The 25,121-nt window shown below is 35.8% G+C and overlaps 1 protein-coding gene across 1 annotated transcript; it reads left to right on the top strand.

Annotated features, from left to right (window-relative positions):
* The first annotated feature begins 12,808 nt into the window (after window positions 1–12,808).
* On the top strand, window positions 12,809–24,764 carry LOC145267198 (uncharacterized). Its single transcript, XM_080123263.1, has 5 exons — window positions 12,809–13,031; window positions 16,419–16,498; window positions 18,669–18,735; window positions 20,797–20,867; window positions 24,524–24,764. The coding sequence occupies exons 2-5, from the start codon at window positions 16,438–16,440 to the stop codon at window positions 24,634–24,636; spliced, it is 312 nt and encodes a 103-aa protein (XP_079979389.1). The 5' UTR covers window positions 12,809–13,031; window positions 16,419–16,437; the 3' UTR covers window positions 24,637–24,764.
* The last annotated feature ends 357 nt before the right edge of the window (window positions 24,765–25,121 follow it).

Below are 25,121 nucleotides of genomic sequence, written 5' to 3'. Positions count from 1 at the left end.
TTCTGGAGAGAACCATGGCTGGCTGTTAGGTTTTTGCTGAAATTTTTTAGAGGGTATGAAATGGTCAATACCTACAATTAACCATTCAGTTAGGTCTAATACTATAGAGGACACATCCTTTTTAAACATGGAATGCAGAGGTAGATCAGATATAAATGTACGGAAGCTATCCCAGTCAGCCTTAGTGTATCGATATACTGTACGATGAAGAGGTACGTCTGGGGACTTATTACATTTCATTTTTATCTTAATTGATACAACAGAGTGGTCGGAAGATCCAAGAGGCGACAGAACAGAAACTGAACATAGTTCAGGGCAAGTTGTGAGAAAAAGGTCTAGTAGGCTCGCATACTGGCCGTCATTATCGGGCACACGGGTAGGTTCCTGAACAATCTGAGTGAGGTCATAGGCAATGGAGAAATCATGACAGAACCTCCCCTCATCATCGGTCTTGTTTGAGTGGGTCAACCATTCGACGTTGTGAACATTGAAGTCTCCACATACGTGAATGTTAGCTGAAGGATAAGTAGAAAGGACTTGGTCAATTTTCTCAGATATGCTTTGAAAGATAGTAACTCCGCTGTTGTGGGGGCGATAGAGAGTAAATATAAATGCAGTAGTGTGAGCTAAAGCAACCCGGAAGCACATATAAGGTAAGTTAGGATCTTCCCTGGAGATGTCCCTCCCACATGGAAAGCTATCTTTAATATAGGCACATATTCCATGCCCATGGCGATCTTGGGGGTCAGATTTAGAAGTTAAGTTAGAGTATCCTGTAATTGCAAACTCATCAAGGGAAATAGCCTGTCCAATGCCAGTTTCACTTAAAAATAAAAGGTCTGGTTTAGTCTCCTGTAATTGGGTTTCAACCTCTGGAAGGTTAGAACGTAGACCCCTGATGTTGGAGAAGGAGACATGGTAGTAGGGGTCTACGTTGGAAGTTGGAGAACCGGGTTTAATCGTGTATTTTTTCTTGAAACTTGTCATGATGAAATTTTGGAATTTGTGGACTAGGTCGACAGATTTACTTAGAGCAGGACAGAGAGGGGAAACTAAGAGAGAAAAAGAAACGAAGAATTTTTTTTTTTTGTACCACATGATAAGGTAAAGCCGTAACAATTACCCACTAGTATGGCATCGAGAGGCCCCACCAGAAGCTACTGCATGGTCCAGATTCCATTCACCAAATGGCAATACAGCAGCCCCAGTACTTTGCACCTGCTGATAGGACAGCCTCCTTAGTGGTTAATCCAAGGTTCGGGTCCCTGACTATCAGGCGGATAACGTCAGCCCAGACAAAACGTTTACCTCCAGCACCCTTACTAGTGACATGGCTACAAGGATAGACATAGAAACAGAAAATTTCCACCAACTCTGCCAACTGTTCGCGCAAAAATACTGCCAACCTAGAAAACAGCTTTTTCTTCTCCCTTTGTCAGAAAAATCACTCATTTAAAAATGAGGACTGAGGGACAAATAAGAAGAAGCGAGAGTAACAGGAGCTGCCGATAACGCATCCACAATGCGTTTTCTACTCTCCATTAAAAAAAAAAAAAAAAAAAAAAAAAAAAAAAAAAAATAAATAAATAAATAAATAAATAAATAAATAAATAAAAAATAACTATTAAGTATTGTACTTAATAAAAGTCCAACGGACCTGTTTAAGGGAAAGTATGGTGATAGATTCCCCTCCCACGAACTAAAAATGAGTACAATTAGGTAATCTATTTTTGCAATCAACTCGGTAGATAAATAAACATTTATGGACGAGAAAAAAAAAAAAAAAAAAAATTAAAGCTAGCATTTAATACAACAGAAATACATAAATTAAATACTGAAATAAAATGTAGTTATTAATATTTGAATCTTAAAATAAAAAGTGCGAATTAATAGAGAAAATCACTTATCACAACAACGCATTCCGTCTCCAAACTAGTGAAGAATTTAACTTTTAATAGCGTTCAGAAGATTTTTTTTTTTAAATTAACCGTTAAGAGAAAGCGTGATTTTATTCTGAACTTTAACTAATCACGTTTTAAGCAACTTATGATATAAAACAAAATCGGATGGGGGGGGGGGGTTTCTTCCGAAGGTTAGTTGGTGACGTTATAAGTAATTGCGAGATAAGATGGGAGCCAGAAATTAGTGTGGTGGTTATCTAAAAATCATGCCTAAAACAAACCCCGTATATAAGGTGTTTCCTCGAGACGAGACCATTCATTAAGATTGGAGCTAAGTGGGCATCAGAGATTCGGTAGTTGAAAGATATTTGCCCCATTGCACCACGTGTTTCACATAGAAGCATAGAGATTCAGAGAGATGATAGTCATTGTTTACCTTTGAAGTGTTACCATAAAACATGCATCTATTTAGCTCTTGTAGATGATTTACTCTCTCCAGTACAACTGTGCTAAGTATACAAACCTCGTTGAGAAAAACATTTTCCATCAAGTTTCACTAATTTATTTATTTTATTTATTACTATGCAATGATAATCACACGTAAACTATGGCTATAATTGTAAGATACTCTACCCTTTGAACTTCACTTATTAAGACTGTTTACTCTCTTTAATGAAATAATAGTCCGGGGTTTGTTTTAGGCATGATTTTTAGATAACCACCACACAAAACATCTTAGCGTTACAGTTCAGCGAGTGTAAAGCGCATTCCTGACTCCACCTCAAATTAGTGAGAAGATTAGCAAATTTTCCCCCTATAAAATTTAACACCGCTGAAACAAAAACTGTTGGATAATGCCTATTAAAACTTAGTGGACAAGCCGGGAATTTATTAATACTAAGTATGGTTGATTTTCCGAAATAAAGTGGGATTTTATTAATTATTTTATTCATAAAATCTCTATGATATCTTCTTTATAAAATCTCTATGATTTTCTTCTTCCCCAGAACCGCTAGACTCTGGAATTCCATTCAAAGTTCCTGCTTCCCCAACTGTACTGACACGCAGAAGTTCAAGTGCAACGTGAACCGACATCTTCCCAATATAACAGACACAACAGCAATTCTATTCATGTCCATCTACACTGACTATCGACAGGCTGACGATATCAGATCTATTTCTGATTTTCAGAAATAATCAGATTGAATAGAATATGTCTTTGTTTACATTTGCTTTTGTTTTGGATCCATTTATTCGTATGTGACTATCATTTGATATTTAAAATCTCTGTTTCCCGTCTGACAATATGACATAAGATAAGGCAAAGAAAGAATGTGAAATATTACAAGCGAAACATGAAAATAAAATAAACTTTTCATTAAATATGCATTAAATGTAGATTTCGTGTGGTTCATATATGCGCAATTTTCTATTGTATACTCACGCACGGATCCGAATTAACTGGTCGCAGATCATTCTTATATTGGCTCATGCCATTAGAAATACTATTCCATACACTGACATTAAGCTTCACTTAAGATCATGTTGCTAATTCAGATGACTTAAGATAAATTAAAATGAACGAATCATATTATATTAAAACTAGCTGGACGCCTGGCATTGCCCGGTCGTACAATACGTTTAAACATGATATTTTAATTCATGCAGATTGCGTACGTATAATAACAGAGTCAACCTTCTATTGCATATCACATATTACAAGGAATAATTTGCTCGGTAAGAGAATTCACAAAAACAAATAAGTATAATAATAAGGATTGGTCATCAAATTCCGTCTGTGTTTGTTGACAATATTACATCAGCTAATAGTTGGGCTTGACGATGAATGTCTTTGAAAAGTCACTTCTATTAATATTTAGTTTTAAAATCTGCCAACGAAGAAATAGTTTGCGGCGATTTTAAATGTGACCTCTTTTTTATCGTAAATTGAACTCATTAGTAAGAAAAAATTAAAATAAAATGTTGAGGTACACCTTGGCTTGAATAGAATGCTCTACCACTGAACTATATTGCCTAATGTAAATTATTGTTTTGTAAAAGATATGATGTGCTAAGATTTTATTATCTCCCTTGCTGGTGTAACGTAAAATATTCCCTGTAAAAATTCTTCTTTTATGATAAAGAAAGACTTTAAGATCAGATTATTTCGATTTTTGATACTTATCGGATGAATTCCTGTAGAAAACATATCTAAGAAAACTGCCAGACATAAATTAGAATTGTGTAAAATTTGCAAAAGATAGGCTTAGCCGTTTCGGAACCTATGATGATAGAACTCACACACACACACACAAATGAATTTGATATTACAGTAGAGATAGAAACATCTTAAACTAGCTGTCCGTATCCGGCGTTGCCCGGGGGTATTTAATTTGATTCTTAAATAGGATTTTTGAAAATAAATGTTATTAATACGTTATAGTTTTGTTAGGAAATCATTAATTGTAACTAACATTTCATAAAAAGTAAAAGTACACTTTTTATTTAGGACGCTGAAAGAAAAACAAAATTAAATAAAGACAAACTATCACAAATGTAATTGTCGTTACTTATAAACATCTACTTTTAATTGGAATGTTTTCTTTATAAATATTTTCTGATCGATTTTATGGATTACATACTGTTATGGGGACTTACACTTAAACCACGAGGCTAATCCACTAATGTGGAGAAATATTGTTATTTAACGAGAGACTACTGACCGCCTAACTTATCAGTTGGAAGTACTTGTAGTACTTACCAACACAACAAACGCCCTCGTGTTTGTGCCTTGTATAGGCATGCGCGACAACAAAACTTGGGCTTTTATAAGCGGAAGTCTCGAGGTTGTCAGGAATCTACAGGCGCATGTGCAAGAGAAGGGATTGAGATAGTGGTATAAAGGCAGGTCGAGTGAGAAGGTTGTTGTGGTTGTTGTCATTGGACGTTACAGTGACGCGTGCGTTAGCAGGTGATTAAGAGGCGGTTTATTTTTGTGTGTCAAGTCGCGCACCTTGGTGAAGGTCATATAAATCGTTCACCTCGGTGAAGGTGAAGGTCATAGTACTGACAACCTTTCTTTGTATTTCACTTTCTTGTAGATTTTATTCTTTCTACCTAAACCCATTGTTTGCGTCTTATTTTATTAGCCATTCATAGGACCATAATATCTGGTAACGAGGTGGTGAGATATCATGAGGGAAAATCGAATTTTCAAGTACATCTGTGTTCCCAAAACCACTGGCGATAAGGATGCAAAAACGCACCTTGAAAAGTAAAATTAATATAAACGAGGTGTTACACGCGGATTATACTCGAATTATCAATGTGATATTGCAAAATATCGATATCGCGACGAGGGATAGTGTTTCAAAAATACTAGCAACGGATCATTTAGATAGTCGGTACAGTAAAACCGGACTGTTTTAAGGACTAGTAAGCAACTCTGAGAGTTGCACTGAACTTTCCAATATTCTTAAGGGTTTTTTAATAAACCACAAACTATAATTTCGTCGCACCAACTAAAAAGAAAAAAAAAGATTGTTCAACCAGCAAAATAAAGTTATAAATGTAAAATCCGTAAATTGATTTTTTAAGACTAAAAAGTGACTTCTTGGTTTTTTGCGATTTCCTTATTAATTGTTCTGGCTCAAATAATTTAATTTAAAAAATTCTGTCAAAAGAAAAAAGTGAACTTACATTGAATGAAGGAGAATTGTTTTTCGTTCATCCTTCAGATATATAATGTGTTAATCATTAAGAGAAAAAGGCTACACGAAAAGCAGTAATTTATTTTTCCACACGTTCAAAGCAATCTCGTACCTTTTATATATTTTTTTTTCTTAAAAAGGGAGGCGAGGTTCCAGGATCATCTTTGTTTCCTGTTTCACCTTTCTGAGTCGGGTTTTAGCTGATCAATTTTATTTTTTTGTCCAACTCTGAGGAAAGTTTGGTTCAATGGCTTTGTGCGTAAAATCATCTCGTGTATAAATAGCTTGATCGAACCAGCGAAAATGTCTCAAGTGGAGAGCCTATTGCAAAGAGGATATGCTCCAACGAGAATGACTACATTTGATATTAATCTTTACCAGCGAATAACAGAGGACCTGGCATAAAGAATAGTGTTTGTCAAAAATTAACCCTTTATAAATGGCGCCTGGAGCCAGTTCCTTTTTTTTCTAATTAACTCTCGTGTGTAAAATGTCTAAAAGACGTGTGTTTCTCTCGGTATCGTTTTAACATAGCACTTAATTCACTAGTGTACAACCGCTCTACATAACAGATCAAACATGGGGAGATGCGATTCGAACGAACGCCAAAAATCCACTGGCTTAAGTAGACATTCTTTTTTTTTCTGCACTTCGTTGCGTAGGCTTTCAAAACAAGTGTTTCCAACCAAAGAAAATTATCTTTAAAAACACATCCAATCAACTAATGCGACCATGCAAACACCTATATAAAACGAAGAAATATTTAGAGTTGTCCAGACATCAAGATTGACGCACTTCCAATAAGAGAAATATTGTTTCAGCAATCTGCCCCACTATAAGATAAGAACATTAGTTGGAAGAATTCGAATACTACGAATAACCAATCCTCATCTCAAAAATTCATGAAACGTAAAATTATATAAAACTTTAGAAACGGTCACTCCCAAATCAAAGACGTCATGTTCGTCCAGCCTGGTGAACAGACCTGATCACTCCCTCTCTCTCCCTCTCTCTTTCCCTCTCTCTCACTCTCCCTCTCTCTCTCTCTCTCTCTCTCTCTGTTTCTTTCTCTCTCTCCATCCATTTCTACCAACCTACATTAAAACGTCGTTGAGTAACCAGCCCCAGGAACCTCTCCAACCTCAGACGTTCACGTGTGTTTAGCCGAGTGACCAGAGCATACAATATCTCCTTCCAGTGACTAGATTGTCTAGGATAAATTATCAAAGCTCCGAACGATTCACGTACAATAACCGATTCATCTGACTACTCCTGGTCTTCTTACCTGTGTCACCGACAGCGGAAACAGCGAGGTGAAGGTGGATAGGTATTTAACGCCATGGGTTGACCAAGTGGGTCTGCCAAGTTTGAATCTAGTTCGTTCCGCAGAGAACAATTTCACATAGGCATGTTGGATTTCTCTCGTAAGTACACGATATCGTTCTAAAAACGAATACCAAAGAAATTATCACGAATGATGCTGAACAACAGATGAAGAAGGAAAATGCCGTCTCTACGCGTATAACCTTTTATAACGCAATAAACTATTACATGTTCTTTACATATTTAACTGCATTTTTTTACCATTTTTTCCTTTGCCATTGCCGTGTTTATCTACTGTCTTTAAGAATTGAAAGATCGATCATCATTATTGACTCTGCAACACCTTTTCCAATTACGATAATGTCTCCAGAAGAAAGAAAAAAAAACTAATTCATGATTAAGATGATGCCATAAGAATACGTAAAATGCGTTCGTATAATGTAAATCCTGATATTGATTGATTGAAGGCTAAAGTCAAGCATTATTATTCCTGTGTTTCTAACCCGACGAGAACAATATTTTTGACCTTCAGCAAAAATATTTTTTTTAAAAAAACATAATTTATCATTAATACGCAACATCTGGATGACAGGTTAAAATTTAAATGAATCGTTAACGCGTTGTAATAAGATTATATAAGATGTTTTCATTCACATCTGAATTCTTAGGTACCTCCAAAACTAACCATCTATATAATATTCTTATTTCCTTTGTTAGTTTGTGTGTTGCGCTTAGAAAAAGGCCAAATACAACATTTGAAAATCAAACTGCTCAAAAAAATTCGCAAAATTCGCAAAATTCGCAAAATTCGCAAAATTCGCAAAATTTGGATTTAATAAGGCTTATCTCGTACCCTAGATATGAGAATACCCTTTTTTGACGTAGCCTCGTTTTCGAATATTATTATTACAATAATAAGTGATCATAGTTGTAATGTGTGAGTTGATCCTTACTTATTTTGGCGTGCATCGGTTCTTCACCGAATAAAGAAGTCAGCGAACATTACATAAAAAAATTTAAAGATACAAGGTAAAAAAAATCAAAAATACATGAAAGAAAATGGTTGGTTAAAAGGTGTTGGGCTGAAAGAGTATATAAAAGATTGTCTCTTACAATGTAGTGTTATTAATCTTATTGAACTGTGTAGTACAATATTACTTGTTGATAATTTATTAGTACTTATTAATTTAATCAATTGGTGTCAGGTTTATATATATAAGATACAATCGACACTATTTTCCTAGAAATGTTAATAAATTCATATTTGCTGCATGTTCAAAGTTTTCCGTCCAAACATATTTTCTGCTACATAGAAAAATATCAGTCTTATCAATACATATTTGTTGATTTAATATGTGTCTTATTCCATGGAATTTCCACGGATCCTGCTAGTAAAATGCTATTAGCTTCACTTTTTATGAGTTTAATGCAAATGTCATGGAGTCCATGACATGATTAGCGCGATTAGTGCGGGATGGCGGTCAGTGCGATGGAGTCAAAAAGGTCATTGGTTACATAGATCAAACCTATTGACTTCCATTGACAATGCATATCCTGCATGCAGCAAGGGGTTACGAGGCAGTACAAGCCGATTAACAGGAATTACAACTTCACCCCCCCCACACACACACACCTTAAAATTAATAAGGCAGTTTAGAGTTTATCGTTCACAGTTGGAGTTCGCCAGCTTTTAGTTCGACAATCAATAGTCTAGTATAACGAGAAAACGAAAAGAAGAAAAAAAGATGTGAATCGATTAAGCGAGGCGAGGCCGGTCTGCCTATGATGGAACCCAAATTAAGATTTCTCATAACAATAAAAATTAAGTCGTGTTTTGAAACGCAGGCTTGGATCCTCGCGGAGTTGCACCGACAAAGAACGAGAAAACGTACATACCTTGAGTTTTTTTTTATATGTGGCACACACACGCGAGCACACACACTCACACACACACACACACACACACACACACATATATATATATATATATATATATATATATATATATATATATATATATCCATGACTATAAACACACATGTGGACATACAGAAGAAAACCGTCACGGTCATGTCAAATTATATAGATACTACATACACGAGAATATATACACCTCATCATCTCATTCCCCACAACAGAACACACACACCCCGACTATAATTGTTTTCAATTATTCCGTGTTTAAGCTATATAAAATATTTTTTTATTTATAGTAAATTAGGAATTTTGCTGTGATGTTTTCTGTATTAACGGACGGCTAAAACTGAAATTAAATGTTCTTGCGCATGATAAAAATTATTTGTTGCAAATTTTTCATCACTTTTTGTTAACTATACTGTACAATGTTTTTGGTGTCGCTGGTGGGTATAATCGAAAATTTGCATAAAAAAAATAATGAATAATCGTTCAAACTTGAAAGAAAATGTCCATAAAATAATATAATTCTTCTGTTGTATCTGTTATGTATGTTTGGCGTAATTCATATACTGAAAAACAGTGAACCCTAGCAGTGACACACGTTCTGGCAGAAGTATTGTTTTGTTGCAGAGATTACGGACAACGCCGGAAACTATCAGATCCGGGATAAAACCAGAGGAAAATCAAGTTACTGTCGATGACGCCAACTTTACATTCCGATTGAAGAATCTAGATCATGAAACAATGAAAGAAAATATTTTAACTGGGTTGGAATTGCTAAAAATATTTCAAACTAAAAGTAAAAAAAAGAAAGAAACAATTGGACTCCGATCAGGAAATGTGGGGCGATGTGAATATAAGTAAAAACAAAGGCAGTCAGTCAGACGGAAGAGAGTGAAGTGCCGACACACTTCTGGCGTCGCAACCACACACCACGCCATTCTGATCGGAACTCTCTCGCTTGTCATATTATCACTGTACAGGGTAGGACGATAAATTTTTCACCCTAAAGAAAACAACACTACAGCTTTGTTTTAAAACTTTTATTGATAAAATTAATTCAGGTAACTTGATTATGTGGTAGAGCTGACATTTACTCAATTTCCTTCAGCCTCAATAAACGCTTTGATATCGATCCGGAACTGGAAGCATGTTTTTTTCCACAAGTGCCGGAGGGAGCTCGGCGAATACTCGGCGGATGGCGACAAGCAGGCTGGCTTTGGTGTTGTGGGAGTTAATGTTGGTGATGTTCTCGACGAGAAACGAAGAAGTTTAGCGGCTTCAGGTCGGGGGAGGAGGGCAATAATGAGAGAAAGGTCGTAGCAATTCTTCCGAAGCCAAGCCTGTGTCTCTTTGGACGTGTGGGTTGGCGCCAATCTAGCTGACGCAGCTAGGGTCTGCCAGCGGCCATTTGATTGCACCAAGAGATGCACACACTTCACCATGTCTGGGTACAGTTTGGCGTTGATTTTCAAGCCGACTTCGAAGATGTTAGGTGGCATGATATGGCCCTAACCTGAAACCACACTAAAGACCATAACCGTGGCTGGAATCTTTGCTTTCATCACCCTGATTAACATTTTTAAGGTGCTGGCAATGGTCCTGTTTCATAACTTGGATCGGTAGAGAGCATGAGCTGTACAGCGGCTCATCTCCGATTTCGCTCATTGAATCTAGTGTCACTTTTTTATCTGATAGAATACTTCTATAGCTTTTGGGATCTGTACACAACTGAATGTATATACTATGGAACACATTTTATAAAAGTAGGAAGCATAAAATATATAAAAGACAATTTTACTGTTTGTCTCATGTGAATACAAGCAGCTAACGTATTCAAAGAAGTTATAAGTTCCCATACATTAGTCATTGTCAAAAGTGTTAATAAACCCAAGTCACTAATCTATGTAAAAAAACAGTATACGTATGTATATGTGTAAATATTTAACCGATAAACTCTTAAACAACTATTCACATAGCGCTAAAAATTAACAGGAAATAGTAACCATACACCAATGTGTGGTTATAACGAGTAAAATCTTTGTTTGGATGGATGAATAATGCGTACATAAATATGACGGCAAATTGAAATGCAAAATGTTTATTACAACTTGGCGACTTATTTCTATTACTTTTGCGCATATGCAAATTTATTCACAGATTGAACCTGTTTCATTTTATATCTTTCTTACCTATTTGACGATAGGTTAAACGGTAGGGAACGCGGTTGAATGTTTTGACTTTGATTCCAGCAGATGGCACCCAAATCATTTTTTTTAATCTTTTGAAACAGGTATTATATATTAGGTACAATATAATATTCAATAAAGAATTGGCCCTGTAATAATAAATACGAAATCTGCGTGAATTAAAGTATATTCACGCATATTGTACGACCAGCAAGGCCGGACGCCCATTGCTAATATATAATAAAACAACTACTTACAATCACAAATTATGAAATCGCGGTCAATGCTGCTTTGTCACTATTGGTAACAGTCACTTTTTTATTATACTAGCAGGCCACCCGGTATTGCCCAGTCATAAAATACGCATGAATATTATAGTTCAATTAGTGTAGCATTCGGCTTTATTTTAAACAGAAATACCGTTGGTATTGAACGTAACTTCAAATTCCTTTAAAAAATAAAGTAAAAAAAGAAAGAAAGAAACTGAGACATGTCCATGCGAGTATTATGTTTTTTTTTTTATATATATAGTTCACTTCTCGTAAGTAAAAGAAAAAGTATTCGGGCTGAGATCGAAACTACAACCTAAAAACACTATCAATTATCATTCGGTCAGCGTGACACGCTCTTTAAAAAAAGGTTTTATCAAACCAACTGATACTTAACAAGGTTTCTGTGATGTGAACCATTCACGCATGCGCAATCATGAGCCAGCAAACAGAGAAAAACGACAACTCACACGTACCAATTTTTCAGTTTTCATCTCTTAGAAGCTATTTCTTTCCAGATGAAAACCGATTAAAAAGTGTTCCATATATCTGAATAACATATATATACCAAATTTTACGTCTGTAGATTGTTGAATATAACTACTTAATTTACTCACATAAAATTAATATACGAAAGTATAGATTTATGCGTAAACTTTAGGTATTTACTTCAAAAGTGCTCAATACGTAGGTAGAGCTAGTTAGTAATTTATAAAATGTATATGACGATTAAGCTACACTGAATATTCCGCGTTTCATCCACTCTAGGATTCTTCAGAAATAAGTGTCCTCACACACACATTCTCACGTGTATAGAATAACAAGCAGACCTGTCCGGCGTTCCCGGTCATAAAATAGGCATGAATATTATATTTTAATTAATGCATAATTCTTAGTTATTATAAAAAGAAATAGCGTAGATATTAAACGTAGCGTTAAATTTCTTTAAAAAATGAAGTAAAAAAAAGACGTAGTGCAGTGACCAGAGTACCTAGTAATATTCAGTTGTAAAGTAACACTCTTCAAGAGGATTGAAGGTTCGATCTTTCAACAGCGACACTCAAGAAATGTAATTGCGAATTACTTTGGACATCGAACCGGTCCTGGCTGAAAGAACAAGAACATGTTATCCTCGTCGATTAAATACAGGATTCCGTTCGAAATTGCATAAAGATCCCCGAATTTGGCAGAGATTTACCGAGTTCGTCAAGATATACCTGAAGAAGGCGGGAGGTTATATTGACCGAACGTTGTGAAAATACACTCAAGATGAGAAAGGTAGTCCAAAGAATCCAAATAGTACGAATGCTCAATCCTCATCTCAAAAATTCAGAAACAAAATCAGTTACACTTTTATTGTTTGGAGTTTATCCATTTTACACACACATAAAGTAGGGGTGCAGGGCTTATTTCTATTTTTGTATTTCAGATGTAAAAGACCACGTCACTGATTAATATTGGTGAGAATTACGTGTGTCCGTTTTATTGTTTCAGCTTGCATTGTTGATTGATTGAATTTATATGAGGTAGTAAAAGTAAACGAAGTAAAACACTTTTCTTTCTTTTCTTTTCTTTTAAAACATAGCTCTTGTCTTGCGCACCGCGGAATTGATTGTAAGAGAAACGCTGGAATAATAAAGGTGGCGTTTAAGTGACTGCATCGATAGAAGCAAAGGATTTCTATCGGATCAAATAATTCAATCTAGAGGCACGGATTCTAACGTAAGTGGAGTTTTTTTTAATTTATTTAATAATTCTAGTTCTGTTTTACCAGAGTGGCACAATTTGAATATATATATTTTTGTAAGAAAAATATTAATTATAGCCAGTAATTGCTTTCTGATTTGCCTATTTCAAACCAAGATTAAAGATTTTTGCCAAAAATGTTTGATCTCGGTTTATATGACATAAAGCAAAACAATTAAACAAGCACCATGAATATATATATATGTGTGTGTGTATATATATATACATATGTGTGTGTGTGTATATATGTAAATATATATATATATATATATATATAGTCATCCACATGCAGTACTGTTTCACTGTTTCACAGCTCATCAGTGCGGCTAGACAGGCAACTACCTCAAGCCAGCATTGAAACCCGACCGTTTGTACGGCAGTCAAGGCTCCTAACCATTACGCTATTGGCGGCTGCTTGAACGATTAGTGAGTTTAACGATGTTTTGATATCGTCCGAAATACCTCCGCTCGATTTGTTTACACAAAGAGCGTCGCTTATATGCTAATGGTAATTCGTGTTTCACTTCTCAATATACTCAACTCAAGGTGACGAACACTATAGTCATCCACATAGAGTACTGTTTCGCTGTTTCACAGCTCATCAGTGCGGCTAGACAGGAAACTATATATATATATATATATATATATATATATATATATATATATATATATATATATATTTATATTTGGGGTAGAGAGGGCTCCCGTAAGCCGTGGTGAAGGCAACCTTTCTAGGAGAAGCAAATCTCTGATTAAAAAAACCATAAAGCGGAAGACCAGTAGCCGCATTAAGCTGGTCTGCAGTTTAATTTGTTGCGGGCTATCTTGCTCTTGCTTGTTGCTGGATCTCAACATTTTGAACCGAGAGAGAGACTTAGCTGTCGTACAAAGCTAAGATTCTGTAACATCATATTTGTATAGATACTCTCTCAGACATTTGGGCTCATGGATTTTAAATTTCTGAGGGAGTGGCACTCGTCTGACAAGACGTTGCAATCATCATATATATATATATATATATATATATATATATATATATATATATATATAAAGGAATTGAAGCATATTTTTGATAAATTACTGGATCGGCATTAAATAAAAGATTAATATACTGTAAAAATAACAAAATGAATAAAAATAAAATTGCTTAAGGGTACAAATGGTTACTTCTAAATCAGAGATGCATCCAACCTGATGACTAGACCTGACTACCCCTTCTCTCTCTATCTCTCTCTCGCACGCGCGCACGCGTTCTCTCCCTTACAACTTACGTACGTAGATGAAGACGTTCAGTCAAGTAACTAGTCCAAGGAAACTGCCCTACATCAGAAATTTATCTTTGTTTATCCGAATAAGGAAGGTACTCATTTCCAATGGTAATTGAACGATTATAATTCCATGTTAGCAGTTAGTGTTATATCTCTTTTTAATGATATTCAACATGGACATGAGATGATGAATACGCCATTTTAAAACTACAAAGGAGAGACGCGCGTACGTGTGACGAGATTCGAAATCCTGACATAGTCAAAAACAGACTGGGTCAACATGTTCTACTTGGTTCACTTTTTCACATCGTTTTTACGACGCTAACGTTGACTAAATGTTGGAAATACGAATTTGTTCGCTCATTTAAACAAAACAAAGTATATTGCCACTTGGGCGTAAGCAGCCACTATTTAGGACCGTGTGGACAGTGGGCTATGTGAGGAGTTGAACAGGTATGTGTCATTTCGCATTACTTTAAAATTTCTGCACGTGAGTTCAATCAGGGAAGTAAGAAATAGGAGGGAATCCCAAAGTGTAGCAGTCGTATGAAATAAGCTATCAGAGAAGACTTTAGGCACGTACAAACCTTTGCAATGACGGATTGGTTTTATATTTTGGGTTCCGGGAAAACGTCGGAACCTATTATGGACTATTATTATTATGGTTTTTCCGGGGTCTAGACGTTTTATATCAATTAATATGAATTCCAATTAAGGAATAATATATATCTAGACGTTTTGTCAGTTAAAATATGTATTTTTTTTTCAAAGGCATCATCACTTATTCAGGCCAAAAGGTCACTCGAGGATAAGGGTTAAAGAGTGTACAGTAGACAATTGGACAATAAAGTAATCATTAGTAAGTGAAATTCGGTAAATTTGTTAACTTATATGGAACAGCCCATCAAAACCTTGTTTACGTTAGACTTGATGACAGCCATATTGTAGTCAGCTGGAAAGCAGGACAACAGAAGACAATTCCATGGGTGCAGTTCTAAGAAAGAAGCTTTGTTCATGGAATCTACGTTTAGGTTTAGGCACAGATAAAGAGTGGGGAAAATTATTGATAGTGTTTTCTGCTAGAAGTGTGTTTCTTGTGAAAGTTTGACGACGGTGGACGATAGATTAGAGCTCAGTCGAACACTTACCTTGAAAATAACGATAAAGCAGAGATAAACTCTATTAGGAATTTTAATTGGTATAAATGGAAATTTAGAAACAAACTTAATAATTTTAGTTTTCATGACTAACAATAATAAAAGGAGGAATGACTACTTTTGTGTTACGTGACATTAATTAGTAGTCACGTGGTCAGAGAGTTAAACAAATATAGTTTTATATATACACGCAGTCAATTATCGTTGGAAACTATTAGCCAGTTGTCATTGGAAATGGATACCCTTCCTCATTCGTATGAACAAACACGAATTGCTGATGTGGGACAGTTTCCTGGGACTGGAAAGAGTGTTAGTTTAGGTGGAACAGTCGAGTTGAACTGGTGAGGAGAGTCAGCGAGTTGAAATGGCTTCTGTACAACTGCGAAGCTATCAGAGTGAAAGATAGCACAAATGTAGAAACAAGGAAAGCGTGCAATTTTCAAACGGAGGGGGGCATCTAAAAATAAAGATTGCATGAAAATATAAACCAAGACTTGATAGTTGTTCTTTGTAGGGGAATCTTCATTGCAGCTTTGTCTGCGTTTGTTGAAGTGTTTGCTGAAGGTATTTATACGTTACAAACACGCACACTAGACGTCATCACACATATATATTAATTTCATTATATATTTTGCTGCTTGACGGGTTAGTCGAGGTATGTATGTTGAGGGGGCACATGTCTTGAGTTGTCGGAGTACAGTCCATTAAAGTGCTTTTAAAACAGGCACAGGGATGCAATATTGCGGCGTTGAAACATGGAATTTTTAATGTGTAGTTTTATTAGTCTGTCACGCTTACGCTTAAAATAACAGCGCATCCATTTATTTGGTCGTTTCTCACAAATTTAATCTGAAATATCAATTGTTATCTCTTGACACATATTCTGTTTTGAAAAATATTGTCTATTTAATGTTTTCTTGTTTCATTTTGCCTTGCAGCTAACCTCCAAGACGCGCAATGTTTAAAATAGCCATTCTTGCCGCATTCTTTGTTTTATCGGTGATTTGCCAAAAATCGTGTAAGTGCAGATAACATTTTTTTATGAAATCCATTTATTATAATCGCGAACAATATCTGCAAATTTCTTTATAGTAAATCAACATAAATTAGTATATTTATTTAAGATATATTTCCGTTAGTTGTCTGTCTCTCAGTTCTACTTTTTCGCTGAAACTACTGAAATTGCGTATGAACATTTGTTATGACAAGGTGCAGCGAACTGTGTATTATGCTGTCCGTTTACCACCCATGCGCTTCCCTGGTCGATAACGCTGTTTTCTGTGGTATTCTTCTTTAGCTTCTCTTCTGGCTGTGTCGTCCTTTCTCACTTTGGCAACTGCCGAGAGGGCGCGATATATATATATATCTGTAAAAGTCTTAGGAAGCTACGGACGGCCAAAAAAACGGCCGGGTAGCTGAAACAATAATGTAACTTAACAGAAAGATACGGTAATAAAAAATAAAACGTACACACACACACACACACACACACACACACACACACACATATATATATATATATATATATATATATATATATATATATATATATATATATATATATATATAAAATCAAACTCAAAACAGAAATAAGAAAAATAAAACAGTTTTACACATTCTATTAGCTGTCCGGGAGCTTGCTTTTGAATTAGACGTAACCTAGACTACGATTTCCAACAACTTCAGAGACATTTGAAGGTTAAAAGAACTTGATAAATGAGTGCCTCGCGAATTGAACGACAACCATAAAAACACGTTATGAAGCGTCATCTTCCATTATTTTACCTAACAAGAACGACCCGTTTCTCGACCAGGTTGTTACTTGCGAGGAAAAGTGGGTTCTTTACGAGAACTGACGACGCTCGGTTCAGTGATTAGACGCTGGCAAAGCTTCTCGACACGTCCCGAATCCAGAGTTACACCAAAAGAAGATCATTCTGACTGTTTGCTGGTCTGCGAGCGGTTTCACCGATTACAGTTTTTTTTAATGCATTCGAAACCATTGCGGCGAAGAAGTACTGTCAACAAAGATAAAATGCATCAGAAACTTCGACAATAACACCCATAATATGTCAACAGAAAAGGCCCAATTCTCCTTTACGACAATGCCCGACTGCACGTTGCTAAATCAACCATGCAGAAGTTGAACTGAATGATCTACGAAACTCCGCCTCGTCCGCTATACTTAACAAACCTCTCATCTACAGAGTATCACTGTTTTAAGCATATCGACAACTTTCTGCGTGAAAAATGCTTAAAAAATCTAATGAAGTCAAAAATGCTTTCAGCGACTTCATCACATTCTGTTTAAGCCGAACTATTTGCTATCTGAATTTTAAAGTTAAAAACCGAAAAAATTTACTTGTCAACCTGATACATTGGTTGGGTGCATGACACCATCACAGGAACTCACGCTTAAAACGCTAAGGTTCACATCTACATCTTCGGCGATGGCAGCGTTCGTCAGTTGACGTCATTTCACCCCGATTCACGCACTGCATTCAATCGCTCAAAACTGTAAATAAAACCTTGTCCGTAAAGCATGTTTAACTTTTTGTATTACAGTTATTTCACTCCAAACAAGGCTACTTTGACGTAATGGGCTACTAGTTGGGAGCAAAATCATAAGAGTGGAGTTGACAAAATTACAGGTATGAAGTTGAGCAGCGAGAGGTTTGTTCATATTGCAGTTGAACTTCTGCAATTCAATACAATTAGGGAAGCAGAGACACGGGAGGGAATTCCAAAATCTAGCAGTTCGAGGAAATAAACTTTGAGTAAAAGGCTTTCAGGCATTTAGGAATCTTATACAATGTAAGGGTGGGATTTTGTTGCTTGTCGGGTTAGTCGAAGATATTTACGTCGAGGGGAACAAGTGCTTTGAATTTGTATGAGCAAATTCCATCAAAATACTGAGATGTCACATTTCGGCGATGAGACAGAGATTAGAGCTTGGTTGCTAGTGCGGGGCCTATTAGGTTGGCAACTCTTTTTTGTTTACTCCAGTCTAAGCGAGAAAAACAATCATGAAATCAATCTACGCGTTTAAGGATGAAATTGACTTTTTGAAATGTTAGCATTACGCGAAAGACCGGAAATATCTCGCACTACCTCTAGATTTTGAACCGTTTCTAGAATAGAGAGGAAATATTGAGCAGGCTGCAATCAATATTCTTTTTTTGTTTCAGATAAACCATGTCCAAGCATCGCGTGTGCTGTCCCGCCGTGTAAAAATGTTCTCAATCCAGTTTGCATGTAAGTAAAATACATAAATGCAGACAACAATATACACTTGGTGAAAATTGCAATTGCTGACAAAATGTATTTTAAATAGAGAGACATACATCTGGTAAAGGCATTGTTGCTGTTCTGCATTGATAGATAAACCAGTGCTGTTCGCCCGTGTAATAATGCATACCTATATATTAAGAGGTCAGTTATGTATACGCTCACAGATTACAGTTAGAATATCTGTTTCTTGCCCCACTATTAAAATGTTAAGTATTGGTAGCAAAGCAGGGGTAGCTTCTGTTGCACTATAGACAATGGCAGGGTTTTAAAGCCTTTTGTTTTTCATGTTTTTTTTTTATCTTTGTTGCTAAAAATCACCTCTATAGAAGGTCAGGACCACTATTATCAAGATCTAATGTTTGGCCCTGGTTGACCTCTGTCATAATTGAAGTGTCACTTTCAGTAATGTGAAAGTTAACCTGTTGAAGGACCTTTTTTATCCTACGCATGGGTCTGGCAACATGTATTTTTGCGTTTATTCATATTTTTATGAGTTCATCATTGTTTGCGGCTTATTATTTTTATAAAAGGCTGCTCATTATTAGAAAAAAAAGTGTGCCCGTTCGCAACCAGTTGGATTTGCTGGAGAGCTTGCGGAGACAGAACAAAGTGTTCATTTTAATATACGGTAGATTTACTTCAAATAAAAATTATTATCATGTCAAGGTCCTTGAATAATCTACACACAAAAATGGTACCTCATAAACATTCAAGTTATATCTTTATATGTGTGTATAACCATACATGAATATTATAATAGACATATATGTATGTCTTTCAAAGTCTACACATATTTGAGTATTCGTGCATAGATGCGCAGTAGATTCTGCTCTCCTCTTGTTTTGTCACTATCTCCTATTTGTATCTGATAATAAACTTCTATGAAAAAAGGGAATTTGGTCATGATTACATGAATCTAAATTAAAAAAAAAAGAGAGAAAATAGTAGTTGCAACGCAACGTGACACTTGCGATGCAACTACTATTCGGATTTGTGTAAATATTTTGTCTTTTCTTTGGAAAGTTAATGAGCAGGTTTAGGTACGGTATATAAATATAAATTATAAATATATATATATATATATATATATTGATAGATAGATAGATAGATATAGATATAGATATAGATATAGATATATCAGTTCCAATACTGTCATTATTCTACAAGACTGCATTATCAACAAGACTGCATTGTCATAGCCTCCCAACACAACTCTTAATATATATATATATATATATATATATAGAGAGAGAGAGAGAGAGAGAGAGAAAGAGAGAGAGAGGGGGTAGAGAGGGAAAGGTGGAGAGTAAAATGTATATAAAGATATGTATATATATAAATATATTTGTATATATATATATATATATATATAGAGAGAGAGAGAGAGAGAAAGAGAGAGAGACATACACACACACACAGATAGATGTATATTCTTTTAAAATATATTACTTGTGATTTTCTGATAAGTATATTTCTTTTTGATCAAAGGTCGTCCAACACTACCTCGGAACTGCTGTAAAAGGAAACATAAAATGTACTTAATTTTATGTAAATCCTATCATCTCTATCAGTCGGCCATGCTTTAATTTTAAAATATATTTGAAAGCATTTTCATTAGCCTGCCATGCTTGAAATTGAAACAGCACTTTATTTGGTTGCTTACAGCTTAATTTTAAAAAGTATTTACATTCTCTATTAAACATCTTGTTGAACTAGCATTGTTTCTGGCCCGTCACATTTCTATTGGAAAATACATTTTCTCCGTCGTTCACGCTTCAGCTTTAAAAAAGGAACATTTCCGTTGGTTTTTACGAACTTCAATTTAAATGACATTCTCGGTGGTCTGTCACGCGTCGATTTTAAATACCGTTTCCAATGGTTTGTCATTCTTCATTTAAAATCACATTTTCTTGAACTGTTTCGTTTCATTTTTAAATAGACTTTTCTATTGATTTTCAGGCTTTATTTTGCCTTTTAAATTCTGTTGTTCTTTTAAGCATGGCTGTTTTTTCTGTTTTTCTCTAGAACAATGTGCAATAATGGATGCAAAGGCTTTTGTTACGGCAGCGACGGTAAGAGAGTAAAATGTAGATTTAGTAAGTAGATTTTATATTTCCTTCTTTTATTATTTCTATTTTCTCAAAAAATATTTTGTATAGTTGTCATACTATCGACGCCCCCTTAACTATTTTGAAGGCGGGAATAGAGAAAAAAGAAGCATGAAGAAAGACAATAGAAAATAAGTTTATCGGGAAATAAAGGCATAGAGAATGGGTTTCGTGAAAATACAAATGCGTAGAAAATTGTTCCCTAACGCACACAAAGGAGAGCTCTGGAGAGGTTGTAATCAAGGTGTGAAATAGGTCAGGTATAAAAGACTTAATATATATATTGCATTTTCACCCCAGACTAGGCACAGTGCCACTTTGATGTATACAGCTACTATTTGGGACATAATTGCAAAGATATTATGTAGGAAGTTGAGCAGCAAGATATCCGTTTACATTACACTTGAACTTCTCTATGTCAATACAGTCGCTGAAGCAGGAATCCAAAAGACAATTCCAAAGTCTAGCAGTTCTCTTAAAGGAACTATTAGAGTATAAGGCGTTCTGGCATCTGGTGATCTCTAATGTATAAGGGTGGAACTTTGCTGCTTGTCGACTCCGTCGGAGGGATTTAGATCGAGAGAGCACAAGGGCTTGTGGTTCGTTGGAGCACCTACCATTAAAATACTTGTAAAACAGGCAGAGGAATGGGGGGAGAAGCTGGTTTAGTTGACAGTTCGGTACCTTTTAGATTGACGACTCTCTTTTGATCCTCATCCAAGGATGAGAGACTATTAGCAGATGCACCAGTCCAGATGCGAAAACAATACTCTATGCATAATAGAGTTGTAGCGTTGTAAAGGTACAGGATGCTTTCAGGCGTAAGTAACTTTCTAGCACGGTAAAGAGAGCCCACCTCTCGCGCAGAAGCCACGGCAATGCCCTCGCTGTTTTGAAGTTTGAACGAAGTATTAGGTTGTCCAGAAAATAATGGCCAATTTTAGAGAAAAGGGATTTATTAATCAAAAAGGTGACACTAGGCATTGAAATTAGTCAAAGTATGATTCTTGAACAGCCATGCATTTTTGCCATCTATCAACTAGATCATTTATGCCTCGTTGATAAAAATTCTTTGGTTTAGATGCTAAGAAATCTTTGAAAAAAGATTCAACCTCTGCATTAGATCTGAAAGTTTTGGTGCTTAAAAAAGCGGCTAAATGCTTGAAAAAATGGTAGTCCGTGGGTGAAAGATCTGGAGAATAAGGAGGATGTGGTAAAGTTTCGTATCCCAAGTCTGTGAGTCTCTGCAGTGTTATTCTCGCAACATGATGCCGCGCATTATCGTGGAGCAGGATTGGACCACGCCTATTCACTAATGCAGGTCTCAATTTTTGTAAATGATGAGGCAGTTCTTCTTCTGTTTGATTGTAGTAAACCTCTGTCGTGATGCTCTGATTAGCATCCAGAAAGTTGTAATGAATAACACCAATTGAACACCACCAAACAGCATAATCTTCTGTTGGTGAAACTTTGGCTTTGGAAAATGTTTGGGTGGTTCATCACAATCAAGCCATTGACCTGATCGTTTCCGACTATCATAAAGGATCCACTTTTCGTCACAGGTGACTATTCGGTCAAGAAATGGATCATTAATGTTTCGCAAAAAGAGCATCGAACACACTTCAAAACGTCGAGCTTGTTGGTTTTCATTGAGCTCATGTGGGACCCATTTGTCGAGCTTTTTCACCTTGCCAATTTGCTTCAGATGATCCGACACTGTTGAACTGCTGACACCAAGTTTCCGAGACATTTCCCTGACACTTTGCCGTGGGTTTTGCTCAACAATGGCTCTCAAATTTTCATTGTCAAGATTAGATTACCTTCCTCTACTTTCTTCATCTTTAAGGCTCTCACCACTACGAAATTTTTGAAACCACCTTCGTACGGTTCTATCACTTGTGATGCCTTCTCCCCATGCTATTGATATTTACAGTTGTTTGAGAAGCATTGTTACCAAGCTTAAACTCATGCAGGAAAAGTAATCGTAAGTCTTCTTTTCTCATATTCCAAATTATGGGCTTATTCGCTCATAAAACGTTTTCTGAAAGAAAAGTAAGAAATTATAAAAGAGCACATATAAATCAATAATCATGTTGCTGTTAACCTGAAATATAATAACAATCCTATGATAAAATCCAATTGCAAAACAGACTTCTTGAAATGGCAATTATTTTCCGGACAACCTAATACTTTCAGGTAATATATCATTAGCCATAGATATTGGTGATCGAGAAGATTTCTTATAATTATTAAAGAAAAAAAAAGCTTAGTCTTAGCAGCATTTAATGTGACCATCCATTTTTGTCCCCATTCAACAAGAGACTTTCCGCCATTGCCTTAGATATGCACTTATTTGTTTTCCACACGTGCCTGTTAACGAGCATGATGTCATCAGCAAATATACCCATCTCAGAAACAAGTTTATCAGGGAGGTATATCAGGAATAATAAAGGTCCAAGGATTGACCCCTTGATTTACCCCCGCATTATATTATATTGTTTTGACTTGCGACCATCGAAGACAACCTGGATTTTTTTCTCATTTAAGTAGGATTTTATTATAGTAAGTATTCGTCCAGTAATAAATACGATCTGATTTTCATGAGAAGATTCTCGTGCCATACCCTGTCAAAAGTCTTAGATATATCTAGGACTACTGTCCTACTTTCTCCGCTTTATCCAGTGCATGATATATACGTTCAGAGATTACAGTTAGAATATCTGCCGTAGAGCGGTCTTGCCTAAATCCATATTGTTAGTCGAACAGAAGTTTAGCAAATGTAAGGTGGTGGACTAGAGCCTGATTAATTATGGACTCAAATATCTTAGCGAAAAGAGGGAGGTAGCTAATGGAGTGATAATTTAATGGGTCAGTTCTTTCGCCAGAACTCTTGTAAACTAGTACCACGGAGGCAGTTTCAACAAATGCTTTAACGTTAAAGCATTTGTGAAATGGGAACTTCCCCAAGTAACCGGGTCGTCGTCGTTGTGTAACCCGTTATTAGTCGTCCGGTTCCCGTTATGCGTCCCTACTTTGCAACAAATGAAACTTCCGACATTTTCTTACAACCTTTCGATCGATACAACCTCCGATTTTCTTCAGATTTATCTGGTCGAATTCGGGATCTTTCTATCGAGCCTAGGAATTTTATTTATTTCACTAGTATTGTCTCATTCCGTTAGCCATAAACTAGTAGAAATCTAACGTAATAACTAGTAAATTTTAACAAATACGTTATCAACTACGGCACGTGCAACTTGGCAAAATGCATTTGTAAATTACTGTGTTCTAGGGGTTGAAATTTCAATCCCCATTGCCGGCGACACTCAAAACACAATTGCGAATTACTTAATACTTCTACCAAGTCATGGCTCACGGAACGAGAGCATGCTATCCTTGTAAATTAAATTAAGGTTTCGATCAAATTTCCGTGAAGAGGTTATATCTATCGAAACGTTGGGAAAATAACATTTCAGATTAGATCAGTCGTCTGAATAATCTAAATAATACGAATAATCGATTTTTATCTAAAAAACATACGAATTATGTCCATCTTCCTGGCCATCTCTGTATTTTCATTTGTATCTCTTCATCACATTTCGAACATTTTCCAACAAAAATCACTTATTTCCTTATATTTGTAGAACGAGGGATCTCAAGACGTCGTCCTGACCGTAGGTTAGGAAAATGGAAACCAAGAAGGGAAATCCTGGTCAGATTGGAGAACAACAATAAAACTGTGATCGGACCGCGATAGAAAAAATACAGAAAATATCAAACCGATTTTAAACACTAGAAACTATTATACAGACTGTATCGGATTACAAGGAGACAAAAGAAACACAAAAAAACTATTATGAAATGAATAAAATGTATAAAACGAGATTGTTTTGTTCCTAATCTAATATATAAACAGCTATATGTGTGTTTGTCTGTCTGTTTGTTGGTCTGTCTGTCTCCATATTCTCAAAGTCTATCTCCTCCAAAACTAAAAGTCACATGGCAGCGCTAGAGGCCTCAAATGATTGATTTTTTTTTACGAACCGCTCTTTTATGGGTCTTTAGTCAGTTAAAATTATTTTTAAAAAATCAAAGTAGAAACTTTTCCGGCATCGAAGAACCTCTACAGTGAAAGGGTGGGATTTTGTTACTTAACAGGTTATTAAAATTAGGTTAGAGTATAAATATTTTTCATCTTCAGAGCATCAAGTAATATTTTATTAAGAATAATCCTTCCTCCAA

This window comes from Euprymna scolopes, chromosome 4, assembly GCF_053919585.1.
Source record: "Euprymna scolopes isolate OS-2025 chromosome 4, ASM5391958v1, whole genome shotgun sequence".
Classification (NCBI taxonomy): domain Eukaryota; kingdom Metazoa; phylum Mollusca; class Cephalopoda; order Sepiida; family Sepiolidae; genus Euprymna; species Euprymna scolopes.
The sequence above is the reverse complement of the archived record's forward strand: the minus strand, read 5'-3'. Positions and strand labels throughout refer to the sequence as shown.

Excerpts from the sequence above, each read along its gene's own strand:
- LOC145267198 (XM_080123263.1), top strand. The coding sequence starts at position 16,438 with ATGTTTAAAATAGCCATTCTTGCCGCATTCTTTGTTTTATCGGTGATT. Across the intron at positions 16,499-18,668 it reads GGTGATTTGCCAAAAATCGT|ATAAACCATGTCCAAGCATC; the intron begins GTAAGTGCAGAT and ends TTTTTGTTTCAG. Across the intron at positions 18,736-20,796 it reads GTTCTCAATCCAGTTTGCAT|AACAATGTGCAATAATGGAT; the intron begins GTAAGTAAAATA and ends GTTTTTCTCTAG.